The following is a 17307-nucleotide window of genomic DNA, read 5'->3' as shown; positions in this document are numbered from 1 at the left end:
CGTCCACAACTTGTTATTGTTCAATGTTCTTAAAAAGGAGCAGTAGCCACCAAAACAAGGCACATCACTTTATCTGGTTTGATGTTAATAACTTGCATCTGTTCCTCGTCCTGAGCATATCCCTTATTGTCCTCACAAAACATGTGGCTCAGACCATCAGCGACTACATTCTCTGTCCCCCAAATGTGTTTAACCTCTGAGGTCTCAACTGCTCACCTGTTGATATGCCCTGTCTGCCTTAGCCTCACAAAGACCCAGCTGTGAGTGACAAACAACAGTTCCCAGGCCTGAAGACTGTGTACAAAGTACTTAGCTTCCAAATGAGAGAAGCAATGAGACACATAAGCTGCAAGGCACCTCCCATTAGGATATTGTTGAAGTGGGACAGGGGCCACCCCAGATGTTGAAGTGTCTGTCTGGACAGTAAACTCCTGCCCAAAATTGGACATCGCCAACATGGAAAAGCTTGCCAGAACTGCTTTTAGAGCTGTGAACAATACCTGCTGGGATTGATCCCACTAAAAAATTTTTCCCTTTTCTTCCTTAGTTCATTATGCAGAGCTGTTAACTTAGCAAAATTTGGGATGAATTTCTCTAAGACATCCACCATCTCTATGAAGTGAGCTACATCTTCCCATTTTTAGGTGGTGGGCTGGTGTAAATCACTTCTTTTGGACCCTGATTAGTACTAACTCAAATTGAGATGCTATATGTTCTAGAAATGAAATCTGGCTGGGCAGATTTTGTTTTAGGTGATTTAACAGTCAAGTGTTTATTTTTTAATCTCTATTTAGTTGATCAATAAACAGTAATTAATAGCATTAGTCAATGGTGCCCATTACCCTGATGAATTACACATTTTCAAGTAACTAGAATTACTACAACGCCTGACCTATGTTGAACAGTGTATCACCAAGATACATAACCATCAACAAGCCAAACACAAACTGGTTCACTGAGTGCTGCTACATAAACCAATAATCTGACTTTAACATGGTACTCAAAATCAGGTGTAACTGATCAGTCACAAAATCATTTGACAACCCTACAAATTAACATAGTTATGCTCACACAGAGTGTGTGCTACACAGTACTACCACCTGCTTCCTGTAAATGCAGTACTGTCCATTCAACATGCAAGCTCACAATATGTGTCAGAACCTGGAAAGAGCTGCATACAAAACACAATACACTAACAGCTCAAAGGCAAAACGAAGTGCATACACTCCAGTAAGCACGGTGACAGACTGCTTTATTGAAATTGCGCTGGATGTACCATACTGGATCCACCAAACAGCACACTCCTGTTGCCAGTGCAGTGCTATCTGGCAGCCAACAACTACCCAAGTGTTGTCTTCCAGTGCTTCCTGTCTGACTGCTCCACAGAACGGTGCCTTTTGGCTGTCAATGTTCTCCCTGCTGGTACCCAGCATTCTGCTCTTCCATCACAGCCAGCTTTGCACATTGGCTATGGATGGCACAGGTGTATCAGTGCTCTTACTGGCAATGCCTTCATAGTATAGACCATGTGCAATGACAGCTCTGTTTGCATGGCCTTTCAGATTGCTTCAGATGTGTGACATCCAGTGATGACACATTGGTAGAGAGAAAGAGGTTCTAAACTAATTTCTCAAAGGCTCATCTGAGTGAAATGAATTTATAATTGTAGTTGTCTTGTGACAGCCAGAGCGAGAGCACCAGCAGCAGCGAGTACTGTTTGTATAAAGCGTTTTTGTACTTATTTGCTGCGCTTAGCTTTTAAATAGTTTTTCTGGGAAAACCTAGCGTAGTTTTCGCGTCTCGTATTTCAGTGAGTGTTTCTTGATTATCAGAGTAGCTCATCAGAAGATTATCTTGGGAATTTGTCATCGTATAGAGTAGGGTAAACATAGTCATGTGTAGGGACTGTGGTTGTTGTGATCGGACGCAAGGAGAATTGGCCACTCTTCGGGGGCAGGTGGAGGCTTTGTCTGTTAGGCTCATCGAGCTCGAGGCGCAGGCGTCGGCTCGTAGTGGCGTTGGGGCAACTGTGGTGAGACCTATGCCTACTCCGGTGGCCTTGGAATCACATGGAACCCCTGATGTCGCTGCGTCTTCCGGCAGTGAGCATCTTACCGGTCAGCCATCACTCCAGGGTGAATGGCGGACAGTGGTGGGCTCTCGCGTGCCTGGCCGAAAGGCGAAGGTGGGATCTGGCCGCGTGGCAGCTGCCTTACCCCTTTCCAACAGGTACGGGGTGCTTCCTAGTGGTGATGACATCGTTTCCGAGCCACCACAGGATGCCTCGCCTGTTGGGCCAGTGGCCTATTCTCCGGCAAGGTCCCGACAGTCACAGAGGGCGGGCCTATTAGTTATAGGGAGCTCCAACGTTAGGCGGGTTATGGAGCCCCTCAGGAAAATAGCGGGTAGGTCGGGGAAGAATGCCAGTGTGCACTCGGTGTGCTTGCCGGGGGGTCTCGTCCGTAATGTGGAGGAGGCCCTTCCGGCAGCTATTGAACGCACTGGGTGTGACCGGCTGCAGATAGTAGCACATGTCGGAACGAATGACGCCTGCCGCTTGGGTTCTGAGGCCATCCTTGGTTCCTTCCGGCGGCTGGCTGATTTGGTGAAGACAACCAGCATCGCACGCGGAGTGCAAGCTGAGCTTAATATCTGCAGCATAGTGCCCAGAGTCGATCGCGGTCCTCTGGTTTGGAGCCGTGTGGAGGGTCTAAACCAGAGGCTCAGATGACTCTGCGACTATAATGGTTGCAAATTCATCGACCTCCGTTATTGGGTGGAGAACTGTAGGGCCCCCCTAGACAGGTCAGGCGTGCACTACACACCGGAAGCAGCTACTAGGGTAGCAGAGTACGTGTGGCGTGCACACGGGGGTTTTTTAGGTTAGAGGGATCCCCCCTTGGGCGAAACGATAAAATACCTGACGGCTTACCAGAGAGGACATTATCATCGTTGATAAAGAACGTCCGTCCTCAGAGACCAAAAACAGGAAAAGTTAACGTAATATTGGTAAACTGCAGGAGTATCCAGGGCAAGGTTCCTGAATTAGTATCTCTTATTGAAGGAAATAGTGCGCATATAGTATTAGGAACGGAAAGTTGGTTAAAACCGGAAGTGAACAGTAACGAAATCCTAGACACAGAATGGAATATATACCGCAAGGATAGGATAAACGCCAATGGTGGAGGAGTATTTATAGCAGTAAAGAATTCAATAATATCCAGTGAAGTTATTAGCGAATGCGAATGTGAAATAATCTGGGTTAAGCTAAGTATCAAAGGTGGGTCAGATATGATAGTCGGATGCTTCTATAGACCACCTGCATCAGCAACCGTAGTAGTTGAGCGCCTCAGAGAGAACCTGCAGAACGTCGTGAAGAAGTTTCGTGATCATACTATTGTAATAGGGGGAGACTTCAATCTACCAGGTATAGAATGGGATAGTCACACAATCAGAACTGGAGCCAGGGACAGAGACTCTTGTGACATTATCCTGACTGCCTTGTCCGAGAATTACTTCGAGCAGATAGTTAGAGAACCAACTCGTGAAGCTAACGTTTTAGACCTCATAGCAACAAATAGACCGGAACTTTTCGACTCCGTGAATGTAGAAGAGGGTATCAGTGATCATAAGTCAGTGGTTGCATCAATGACTACAAGTGTAATAAGAAATGCCAAGAAAGGAAGGAAAATATATTTGCTTAACAAGAGTGATAGGGCACAAATCGCAGAATATCTGAGTGACCACCATCAAACGTTCATTTCTGAGGAAGAGGATGTGGAACAAAAATGGAAAAAATTCAGAAACATCGTCCAGTACGCCTTAGATAAGTTCGTACCGACTAAGGTCCAAAGCGAGGGGAAAGATCCACCGTGGTATAACAATCATGTACGAAAGGTACTACGGAAACAAAGAAAGCTTCATCATAGGTTTAAGAGTAGTCGAATCATAGCTGATAAGGAAAAGCTGAACGAAGCGAAAAAGAGCGTAAAGAGAGCAATGAGAGAAGCATTCAACGAATTCGAACATAAAACATTGGCAAACAATCTAAACAAGAACCCTAAAAAGTTTTGGTCATATGTAAAATCGGTAAGCGGATCTAAATCCCCTATTCAGTCACTCGTTGACCACGATGGCACCGAAACAGAGGACGACCGAAGAAAGGCAGAAATACTGAATTCAGTGTTCCGAAACTGTTTCACTGCGGAAAATCGTAACACGGTCCCTGACTTCAGCCGTCGCACGGACGCCAAAATGGAAAATATTGAAATAAACGATATCGGAATTGAAAAACAACTGCTATCACTTAGTAGCGGAAAAGCATCCGGACCAGACGAGATACCCTTAAGATTCTACAGTGATTATGCTAAAGAACTTGCCCCCTTTCTATCAGCAATTTATCATAGATCGCTGGAAGAACGTAAAGTACCTAGCGACTGGAAGAAAGCGCAGGTCGTTCCCATTTTCAAGAAGGGTCATAAATCAGATGCGAATAATTATAGGCCTATTTCGCTTACGTCAATCTGTTGTAGAATAATGGAACATGTTTTGTGTTCTCGTATTATGACGTTCTTAGATAATACAAATCTCCTTCATCATAACCAACATGGATTCCGCAAACAGAGATCATGTGAAACTCAGCTCGCCCTATTTGCCCAAGAAATTCACAGTGCCGTAGACACTGGCGAGCAGATTGATGCCGTATTCCTGGACTTCAGGAAGGCATTTGATACGGTTCCGCACTTACGTTTAATGAAAAAAATACGAGCTTACGGAATATCGGACCAGGTTTGTGATTGGATTCAGGATTTCCTAGAAGAAAGAACTCAACATGTCATTCTTAACGGTTCAAAATCTGCAGATGTAGAGGTAATTTCGGGAGTACCGCAAGGAAGCGTGATAGGACCTTTATTGTTTACAATATACATAAATGACTTAGTTGACAACATCGGTAGCTCCGTGAGGCTATTTGCAGATGACACGGTTGTCTACAAGAAAGTAGCAACATCAGAAGACTCGTACGTACTCCAGGAAGACCTGCAGAGGATTAATGCATGGTGCGACAGCTGGCAGCTTTCCCTAAACGTAGATAAATGTAATATAATGCGCATACATAGGGGCAGAAATCCATTCCAGTACGATTATGCCATAGGTGGTAAATCATTGGAAGCGGTAACGACCGTAAAATACTTAGGAGTTACTATCCGGAGCGATCTGAAGTGGAATGATCACATAAAACAAATAGTGGGAAAAGCAGGCGCCAGGTTGAGATTCATAGGAAGAATTCTAAGAAAATGTGACTCATCGACGAAAGAAGTAGCTTACAAAACGCTTGTTCGTCCAATTCTTGAGTATTGCTCATCAGTATGGGACCCTTACCAGGTTGGGTAATAGAAGAGATAGACATGATCCAGCGAAAAGCAGCGCGATTCGTCATGGGGACATTTAGTCAGCGCGAGAGCATTACAGAGATGCTGAACAAGCTCCAGTGGCAGACACTTCAAGAAAGGCGTTATGCAATACGGAGAGGTTTATTATCGAAATTACGAGAGAGCACATTCCGGGAAGAGATGGGCAACATATTACTACCGCCCACATATATCTCGCGTAATGATCACAACGAAAAGATCCGAGAAATTAGAGCAAATACGGAGACTTACAAGCAGTCGTTCTTCCCACGCACAATTCATGAATGGAACAGGGAAGGGGGGATCAGATAGTGGTACAATAAGTACCCTCCGCCACACACCGTAAGGTGGCTCGCGGAGTATAGATGTAGATGTAGATGTAGATGTATTGATAATTGGTGTGATTTATTGCAGATTTGAGCCTGTTAGGAAATATGCTTTGAGACATGGACAGATTATAATGATACTTCTAGCTACTGCAAAAATTTAATAATCTGATAATAACAGTAGCACACTGTGAAGAATAACTGCTATTTAGGAACATAACATTTTTTTTGTAATTTCTTTAGAATCTGTTTTCTTAAAAGTATTGACTATCTGTGCTGGGAATAAAGTAAATCTAATGCATTTTCATTTGACTGTCAATTAGTAAGTACATTAATTGCTACCATCATTTGGAATGACTTGATGAAACTGATGGCCGATAGTTACAGTGTTCAATCATTTCTGCTCAGGTATTGTCTGGAGACTTGGTTTCATTCATCTCACTGTTTTAATTTGTTTCTTGTTAATAATGCTGCTCCAGTTCATTTCTGCTTTATTGTTTGAATGATTTTTTGTGCATTATGCATGTGTTTTAATTATTTGGTCACAAACTGGAACATTTTATCATACAATATAACATAACTGGTCATATATCAGCTTGTGAGTCCTTGGTGAGAGCAAACTCGGTGTAAAAGTGACTGTAAATATGGGTGAATACAGTACTATCTACATCCAGCAATATGGCCAACACTACCACATTTGGTTTAACAGGTTTTACTTCCATAGTTTTAAGATACCCTCACTGAATTAGTTGTGGCCAGTCCATGTCTTAATTATATAGTTCAGTCTCAACTACCAGATGTACATACTGCACTGTCTATAATTATATGATAGTACTCATTGTGTAGTATAACCTAGCCAACTGTCAACAGCCCCACTCAGATGAACAATACATGTGGCACTTTAATCCCAAAGTTAACAGTTATTATGCTTCAGTGTCTGTCTTCTTATTCACAATAATACATCATTGCACCATCTCATTATTATGGTTCTCACTGATGTGGGCTCCACTCTCTACATCTTGGAACAGTCTGATTTAAAACGGCTTCATGACCAGTGCTTATGTAGCTTTGCAAAAATAGCTATTAAAGTTTCACATTGCTAAAGATGTAATTTTGACAATTTACAATTAAAATTTTACATTTAAAATTAACTGACTAGTGCAGAAAAATTGGTTTTGATCTGAATTTTATGATAAGAGTTTCATCTGAAATAAGCCTTCTTGATGATGAAAACTGAAAAATAGCTAAATAAACAATACCGTACATAAAAGTGTTATTTGTGCAGGAACTAATTAAGTGCTGATGTTCCTACCATGTTTTGGAAATTAGATACATGAATACTTTAAGTATTTCTATGGGTTATTTTCATAATTAAATCAATAAATAGTAATTACATCTGTTTACATGTCAACAAAGTGACTGGATTAGGAAATAATTACTATTAGTTAATAGAACTGAGTTTTAGCAAAACTAGTTTCTAGAGATGGTTGAAATGAATTAGGAAATTATTCTGACTAATGTAATTTAGCAAAGTTGGGCCTGGTCGTTTACTCAAAGTTACAGAATGACAGCTTTATTGTATGACACATCTCTCACTAACAATAATGATAATTATGAAGGCAAATAAATAAATAAATACATAAACAAATTTCATGTAAGGGGGCAAATAACAAAACAAAACAAGAATGGGTCCCAATTTACTTTGCTATAACTGTTAGTAAAAGTCATTCAACTTTGTTAAAACCTCTTCATTAGAGCAGGTTGAGTTCTCCTTTTTTCTACCCAAGGTTCTTTACTGTCAGGTTTTACTCATTTTTTTCTGATTCTGTTCAGTTTCAGCTTTGTATATTTTAGGATAAAAATAAATTCGAAGGGCTGGAGGAATATGCTTCGAACAGAGTTAAACTTTTCACCTTCTGTATCTGCTTTTTATAATCTTTCCCTAAGCTCTCTTGTTGGATTACGCCAGTAAAAAAAGAAATAAATGTCATTTCATCCTCAGCGTGGTGCAAGCTTTTTAATTTAAAAAGATTTTCGTGTTTCATTTGTTGATATTACTACTCATTTAATGAAACAACTTCTCATTTGGTCTCATTAAGCTGAGATGAACCTCTTACTCCATGTCTGGTCTGGATGTGTTTGATTCCGTTATTAGTTGTGTCTTTAGCAAGACAGTTACAAGGACAGTAGAGTTGTCAGGAAGGGATGAAGGGCAACTAATGTTAGTATCATAGGGGATGATGGAATGATTTTGAGATTTTGCAACAAATGGCTGTAAGTACAACTGGAACTAGTCAGTATAAATTAAACTCTGTGGTTTTCATGATACTGACATTGAATTAGTACATCTATCTGTCTTGTTATGGCTGGATGTGATTTATTTAATCAAGATTTAATGTTGTTCTTTGCTAGTTGTGAGCTGTTCAACTGCCTGATTATTACTGTAAGGAAATCTAATATTGCTACTCCTATTTTACATGAATAATGTACAAGAAAACCTTTCAGTTGGCCAATAATTCATCATCTTTTTTGGGAATCTGTTTTCTGTCATTCTATCATTATAACCCTTCCATTTTGTTCTATTTTCTTCTGTCTTGTCAATAACTTAAAAGATTTTAAAATCTGGTCTTCTTGTTTTATTTTATCCATTGTATTACAGCCTTTTACATATCTCATAACTTTCAGTTCTGCTGCCTGTAAACATGATTTTTCATTATTTGTTACTGCTCAAGATTCAGAACTATAAACTAGAGTTGGTACAGCCTTAACTTTATAGAACCTCATTTGTATGTCTTTTCTTCTTTTTCTTCCCAGAGTTTTTCTGATTGTTCCACAGGTAGCTTGATATTTATTAACCTTCTTCTAAATGTCTTTGTCATAGTTAAAACTAATATAAAATCCTAGATAACTGAAGAGGAATATCTCTAAAATTTTCTTGTTTATTATTAATTTCAAGCTGACTGGATTTTTTCCTTTGAAAACCATTACCTTTGTCTTATTTGCAGATATAGTTAAGTTATAATATATTGCATTTTGGCTCAATCTATATACTGCTCTTTGTAAATTATAATCTGTTTCTTGCGTAATTATGTGGTCAACATATACAGCATTCTGTCACATCAGAACATCCAGTATAAGGCCTCTGCATATGAATCTGTCCAAGTCTGCAAATGAATCTAAATGGCATTGCATTAATATTTCACTTGTCTGAGTAAACATCTTAACTATAGTCAAGAAATATATATTCTCAAAGAACTTTGAGTTTCTCCAAATCTGGCTGGCAATGTTAGGCACTTGTGTATTCATGTCCACACAGGTACTTCGTCTCACAAAGTATGCTCTTTTTAATGATATGAATATAACAGAGGGAAACATTCCACATGGGAAAAATATATCTTAAAGATTTTGAGACTTACCAAACAAAAGCGCTGGCAGGTCGATAGACACACAAACAAACACAAACACAAACACAAACGTACACACAAAATTCAAGCATTTGCAACAAACAGTTGCTTCATCAGGAAAGAGGGAAGGAGAGGGAAAGACGAAAGGATGTGGGTTTTAAGGAAGAGGGTAAGGAGTCATTCCAATTCCGGGAGTGGAAAGACTTACCTCAGGGGAAAAAAAGGACAGGTATACACTCGCACACACACACATATCCATCTGCACATACACAGATATAAGCAGACATTTGTAAAGGCAAAGAGTTTGGGCCTGTTTTTTGTGTGTATGTTTGTGTTTGTTTGTGTGTCTATCAACCTGCCAGCACTTTTGTTTGGTATGTCTCAAGATAAAGTATGCTCTTTTATGCATAGCAACTCTGTGGAATTGATTTTTTATTTTTTTATTTTCTTTGATTATGTAACAAACTTATAGTTCTTATTTAACAAATTCTTATGTTTTGCTTTACAAATTGCCTACATGGAGCCATTTGTTTACAATATGTCAGAATTAATACTATTACAGAATAATTCTCAATAGCATACAAGCTAATAAGTAAAGTTATTACTTTTCTACACCAGAAAATACTATCAGAACTAATTTCATTACACGAAGTATGTAATAAACTACAACAAAACTTATCTTGCTGTGAAATATGCATTATAAGTTTTTAATGCAGAATAGAAAAATCTTAGATTAATATCTGATGTGGATTTCATGGGCCCTGAGCAAAAATATGTACACTGTAAAGCAAGTGTTTTCATTGTAGGTGTTCATCCATTTTCAATTCCAACAGATGTGATTTTGTTCCAATGTGTCTGCAGTAACATACAAGCAAAGAACCATCATATGAACAGCAACCCAACCCCATAAAACTTATTATTGCTACAGAAACAACACGAATAATTCAGTGATCCAAACTTGACAGTTCTGAACCTGAAAGTGAATATGAATCTCGGTTTGGACATGACAGTGGCTTAAATAATCCATGAATGACACAACTGGGAATGCAGCCACCAATGAAATGGAATTCAGTAGGTAATGCAAAACATCAAACATCAAAGATGGCATCTTGCACAATTACTCCAAGAATATGATTTTATAAACTAAATATACTGTGCCTTGGAAAAGTTCATTGGTCAGGCAGCTACTGAACAGTCACCAATGGTAAAACACTCCTTTACTCAGGGCATAGTGATCAATATGTGCATACTATTAGCCTAGCGCCTAGTGAAAAAGTGTCTAAGGCTCAGATGGGATTAAATCCAGTTATGATTGAATAATTACTGCACACTTTCATCCTACTCACACCACGAATAATATTGTGCAGGTCTATGCGCCAATAGAAGACTCAAACAATGAAGAGAAAGACATTTCTTATGAGCTGTTGCAAAATGTATTTGATGAAACATTCAGTCATGATCATACACTTCTTCTGGATGATATGAATGTGTTCCTTAGCAATAACAGTAACTGTTTTTAGCACCCCTCAGGTAGAATAAAAAATGATTGATAATGATGAGTGTTTCATATTATTCTATAGTCTTTATGGACTCTGTCTAAGCAGTAGTATCTTTCAACATAAAATGATGCATAAGAAGACCTGGCATTCACCTGAGTGAAACACTCCAAATGAAATTGAATACATTTGTGTAATTGTGTGATGGAAGTCATGTTTGCAAGATACACAAATCTATCATGCTGCGAATGTTGGGTTGGGCTGGTTGTTCATCTCAACAGACTTGAATGTGAAGTTCAAACTGCAGCAGTGGTGATAACCTAAGCAACTGTTTGATGTGCCAAAGCTGAAGACAAGGAAGTACAAAATTCATTCATAATCAGCCTTAGAACTGATTCCAATCACTTCAGCTTCTACCTGATGACACCGAAATACCATGTTTAAAGTCAAGGATTCAGTGAATACATGTGCTGAAATGACAATTGGATGATGGAGAGGAACACAGAAAGAGTGATGGCTTCAGGACCGATCTTGGCATCTGATATATGAGATAAAGATTTACAAAGTAACAGTGTGACAAGCTAAATATCAAGAAGAACTTCAAGCAGGTAGACATCAAAATGCAGAGTTTGACTGCTGAGTCAAAAGCAGCTGCGGAACTGACAAAAAAGGTTGGTTTGAAGAAAAAGACAATGAGACAAAAAATACTTTCTCTCAAAATGACACCAGGACTTGTTTTTACGGAGGCCATAGCTTTTCAAATGACCCCATATAGGATGAAAATGACAAACTTCTGTTCATAAAAAAGATGAGCATGCCACCTGATATACTGTGTACTTCAAAGAAACCTTAAACCAGCTCAACCCACTTAATGCCCGCAAAAAAATGTGACAAAATTGCAAGAGCTAATGACAAAAACAGGTGACATCACAGAAGCAGTATGATGAAAGGCATGCTAGGGTATTCCATGCAGTTGCAATGACCACTGTGTTTGGATGGCATAGTGGTGAGAGTACCTGTCTTGTAAGCAGGAGACCCAGGTTCGAAGCAATAAATACTGTGTCCGGAAGGCGTAGTGGTTAGACAAACTGTCTAGTAAGCAAATTAAAGCAAGATGGTCAATGATCTCTTCAGTTCAGATGCATGCCAGGCACAAACTCTTATGGGCATTGGCAAAATGCTATGAATCCATGAGAAATGAGGATAATGGGCAAGGGGCACTACATCAGTAGTGTGTGAGTAGGCTGTGAATTTGGGTCTGACGGGAGGCATGTGAAGATAGTCAAATTTTCAACTTTCCTCATTGTTTTCAGTGAATGCTCACTTGCAGTGAATGTCTGTAATTCCTTTGTGTCCGCTTTCTAGACAATTGGAGATATAGCATCATAGCTAAACTATGAAAGTAAGGATAACTAATTGCATGGTAAAACTGGAGAGATATCTTGCTTCTCCCAGTGCCAGGAGAAGTCTTTTGCCTCATCTTTCTAGAAATGACACCGGAAGCAGTAGACTGTTGACTATGAGAAGAACAGGGTAGCTTCAGAACAGGAGATCCTGTACTGAATAAATATTTGCCCTGCCAAACATGGTAGCATCCGCCTCCATAGAGCAGTGTTCAGCCTGCCTGACTGTTATTCTGAGCACGTGGGTTCGATCCCTGATACCATGAGGGATTTTTGCTTAATGGGAGGAATGAACCAAAGTCCATTCAGCCTTGTGAGGCCAACTGGGAACAATCTGGCTCTGAATGAGTGGCTTGAAGGTCTGGAAAGCCTGCATACCACATTCAGTGACATGATTGACAGAGGATGACATAGTGGTCAGGTGGCCACAAGTGACACATTAGGACTAGAATGTAGGGCCATTTTTCTTGTTTTTAACATGATAGAAAAATGAATAGAATCCAATTGTCCACTTCTACTGCTTCCCAACTTTGCTGCTACTAAAGTTCATTGCTTTGTAAAAATGAGGTCAAAAACCTCATTTGAGCAAGGAGTTGGTTTGTTCTGCAATCTTCCAGTATTGTAAATATCTGGAGCATAAAAGGGGGGAGCTTTAGTGTTTATATATCAGTGAGATAATAGCTGCGTAGTCTGTTAAGATGCATTTAACTTTTCTGGTCGTAACCCATTGCAGTTGGCTGCAATATGATAAATAGGTTTATTTTCTGTGCTGAATACTAATATTTAGATTAAAAATCACAGCTGTTCCACACATGCTTATTCCCAATCGTAATTGATAAGTAAAGTAACAGAACAGAACAGAACAGAGTCCAGACTATTGACCAACATTATCTCACACCAAAAACTAACTAAGGTACAAAGTGTCCAGTGATGCTCATGTATTACTACAACTCAAAGGTGCTACAATCACATATTGATCATTTACAATTAAAAATAAAATTTACAGATCAGTAAAAATTTATGACATTTACATTTCAAAAGTTCTTAAAATTAGACTCTAATTTTTATGCAAACAAAAATAGTAACAGATCTGATTCATTTCAAAACTTTCTCTAGAAATTAATGCAATTTTGCATTTTTAAATATTTTCTTATTGGACATTTTGTTATATTTGCACCTAAGTGAAATAATTCTATCATGTATTACATCGTACCAAAGAAAGCCAAAATTTGTATCACTTCTGAAGTATTTTTGTATATTGGGTAATCTGACTGTCTGATTGTATTGGGTACTCCAAGTATTTGTGTGTATCAAGTACTTCAACTTTCGTGTACATCGCATGTTCTGGTTTGGTAGAAAGTAGAAAAAGCTTTTGACAGGGAATATCAAGAGGCTTTGTGGAATACTGTAAGCCTGTGTGGAATTTCTGGCCATCTAAGTGAGTTCCTCAGAAACCTGTATCTTGATTCAATTTGCTGTATAAGAACATAAGGTGGGAACATCCCTTTCATTAGCATTCTGACAAGGATGCAGTTTGTCGCCATTACTTTTCATATTAAATTTAGAGTTCATAATGGAGATAACTATGGACAACTCAAACTTGGGTACATATTGGAATGGAATGAGCTGTCTAGGCTTACAGATCTGGACTTTGCTGATGACATTATTCTTCTGGAAGAAACACCACAATATTTACAACTAATGACTACTAAGTCAGATGGAATGGCCAGTCTTGGCTTAACACAATATATTCAAATTATAGTACAACAGAAGGTACTACAAGATGTTCACCAATTTCCTTATCTCAGCAGCCTTATCTGTAATAATGGGGATGTAAATGTGGACACCAGGCACAGAAATGAGCAAGCTTCTGCAGTCTTCCAATGAATGTGATCCATATGGCAATTACTCTTTAAGTATGTCCACATAGCTTTAGATATACTCTTCTATCATCTCATCAATAGCTCTATACACTATTTGATCAAAAGTATCCAGACATTTCTATGTAATGCAGAATTGATCACAAGGTGTCACAAGGGACAGACCCGCCATCATAAAAGGAGTAGAGGAGTGTTGTCTTGTCAGTGAGAAGCAATAACAGCAGAATGGTTTGGTCAGGAGAGGTCATTGACTTCAAACATGGATTAGTCATTGAATGTTATATGAGTAACAAACATGTCAAGTACAATCCTCCAAAAGCTGCACAAGTTGGCTGTTAGTGATGTGGTGCGAAGTGGAAATGTGAAGGAGCAACCACAGCTAAACAAGACTAGACAGACCTCTTGTTCTGATGGACAGGGACAGTTGAGCATTGTGGATGGTGACTGTAAAGAATCGTGGAAATCAGTGGGAGGAATCACTTGTGAGTTCCAGAGTGCTACCGGCAGAATGGATTTGTCAGGAGAGTTCAGTGACTTCATACAGGAACTAGTCATTAAATGTTATGTGAGTAACATGTGGTACAATGATTGAACAACTTCTTGTAGCCAAACATTTCTGTACTCAGTGAGCTATGCAACACTTGAGGTAGTATAAAGAGTGGCACCACTGGACAGTGGATGACTGGAAATACGTCATTTTGAGTGATGTATCATGCTATGCCCTGCAGCAGTCTGACAGAAGGATTTGGGTTTGGTGAATGCCGGTAAAACATTACCTGCCATCATGTATATTGCCAGTACGGACGAGGTGGCATTACGGTATGAGGGAGTTTTTCATGGGTTGGGTAAGGTCTTCTTATTACGTATAAGAAAGTGCTAAATGCAGAAGGGTATGAAAATATTTTACAGAATTGTGTACCGCATAAGGTAGAGGAACAGTATGGAGACAATGATGATATCAATTTGACAATGCTGTCACAAAAGGCCATCTATAAGGCAACGATTTGTTGACAATACTGGCCCACCCAGAGACTTGACCTGAACCCAATAGAACACTATTGGGATGAATTAGAATGTTGAATTCACTCCAGACCCTAGTGTCCAAAGTCACTATCTTCTCTGGTTGTAGTTTTTGAGGAAGGATGAGCTGCCATTCCTCTATGGGATTCAGACACCTTGTTGAAAGTGTCCCCAGCATAGTTCAAGCTGTCATAAAGGTGAGGGGTCAACACATCCCACATAAATGTCCACTAATAGGTGTATGAATATTTGTGGTCAAATAGTGTACATGCAGGAGACTTGGAAAATGTCAGCAAAATCAGCATATGAGCTCATGGTTTTTCACTGATGATACTTAGGTACATTTTGAAGATCAGTTATTGCGGTTATATTGCAAATGATGAAGTGCAGAGAAAAAGTGGTCTATACATTTTGCACAGAACCATTGTAAAAAAAGACTGAAGTTTGTAGAGCATATTCTGTGCATGAAAGATGGAAGAATCCCTGATTCAGCACTGTTGTGAATGAATGTAGGGATATAGAAGCAGAGAAAGACCTTGTAACACTTGGAAATGAACTTTTGCAGAGGATCTTTGGTGCATGGAGATAAAGTGGGAGAAAATTGAAGACTTAGCAGCTGATCATGTTTGCTTGAAGAAACTTGTTCTCTGCTATGCAACTTAGCATCAGAGGAACTAAGCCTAAGCCTTCAGGCGGCTCTGGGTTACATTTTGTACCATTCATCAGCTGCAAACCTATCTGATATAAGATTGACATGTAAGATCTTGCAGGCAGTCCTTATAATACAAATAATTCACAGAAATGCATTTGGAGCTGCAACCAGCACACTCCCCAATAAGTCTTTAAAATGCATTTTCATTAGAAGCAGTAGCAAGCAAGTGAATACAGAACTCCACATTAAAGTGGCTATTTATCTCTGAATTCACTGTTCACAAAGACACTGGCAGTTAAGGGAGAAGAAGAAGCAATGCACTCAGCCAAGAAACTGATTTGCAATGAATCTCATATTAGAACTGGGAAACATCACTGTATGGAAATATTCCCATTTTAATTCTGTTGGTAATTGTGACAACACCAATCTAGGTTGGTAATGGGTACCTTTCTATCACTTCCAATAGTCATACACATTTTAGAAACTGCTTCAGTAATTTGAATGGATTCAACACACATGCGTCTTTCTTTAAAGTACAATAATGAACTAGATGCTGACATAATCAATGATTTTGGTATGTTTTGTGCAGCATCACTTGCTTTAAAATGTTGTTTTCATTATTCATGTTTAGCATGCTCTACATTTGGGCTCAACTGATGAATTCCACATCAAATCTATTGTATTAGTTAATGTGCTAGGTATTTCATTATTAGAGTTGTTTTTGCTGTCATGCAGATGTTTTTTGGGATTGTGTGAATTATGACAATTTCTTTTTCTCTTTTTAAAGGGACCAATCAAGACCATCCTTTCCACATGCATGGTTATCATTTCCATGTGGTTGCTATGGAACTTCTAGAAGAAGAAGAAATTGTGTCTCTTGTCCGGGTAAAAGAAATGAATGAAAATGGTGCAATAAATAAGACTCTTGAAGGAGCACCTCTTAAAGATACTGTATCTGTTCCAATGAGAGGTTATACAGTAATTAGATTCAAAGCAGACAATCCTGGTAAGACAACTTTTTTCCCCTCAAATAACATGCATATTATACTCTATAACTCTTGCGACACATAACTTAAAAAAAGGTCAAATTATTCAGTAAAGTCCATTACTTTTCTTTTGGGTATCAGATAATGTTCTTAGTAAATATTATTCTAATAATCCACAGAAAGTTCTGGTTGAGAATAATGATATATTTAGGAATAAAGAGATGACACACTGAAAGGCAAAAGCACTGCATTGTTGACAGATACATAAACAAAAGGTACAGAGATTTGCTTTGTTAGCTTTCAGAATGAAATTCTTTTCTCAAGCTGTTGCACAAAAACACACACACTCACTCCATGCCCATGCCTGTCTCCCTACAGTGCTCTCATTTGACTGCCAGCTCTTTCCTGGTCCATGATGAGTATACTGTGTAGTGGTCCAGCTACACATGGCTAACAAAATTAAGGCCTAACCTGCTATATCATCTAGTTAAGTTATGAATCAAGCCAATAGTGATCGAGACTCAGCCCTGCTACTAAATTTTCGCCAGACTAACATAAAACACTGAGTCAATCCTGCTTGTTGCAAATCTGATGTGGTGTGGAAAAAAACACTCTCTGATTTCTACTAACAAAAGTTAGACAGTTTTGTCTAACTTTTATCTCTACATACACAGCTAAGTACCATACAACTACATTCACATATGGTTATATTGATGTGACAATATGACATTT

The 17307-nt window shown here is 38.9% G+C and overlaps 1 protein-coding gene across 1 annotated transcript in view; it reads left to right on the top strand.

Moving 5' to 3' along the window:
• The window catches only part of LOC126161661 (uncharacterized), a 221210-nt gene that overhangs the window by 171583 nt on the left and 32320 nt on the right, over window positions 1–17307 (top strand). The window contains exon 10 of the mRNA XM_049917656.1: window positions 16377–16595. Within this exon, the coding sequence (XP_049773613.1) occupies window positions 16377–16595 (219 nt within the window). The remainder of the gene's footprint in view (window positions 1–16376; window positions 16596–17307) is intronic.

This window comes from Schistocerca cancellata, chromosome 2 (genome assembly GCF_023864275.1).
Source record: "Schistocerca cancellata isolate TAMUIC-IGC-003103 chromosome 2, iqSchCanc2.1, whole genome shotgun sequence".
Taxonomy (NCBI): domain Eukaryota; kingdom Metazoa; phylum Arthropoda; class Insecta; order Orthoptera; family Acrididae; genus Schistocerca; species Schistocerca cancellata.
Note: the sequence above shows the minus strand (reverse complement) of the source record. Positions and strands in the feature narration are given on the sequence as shown.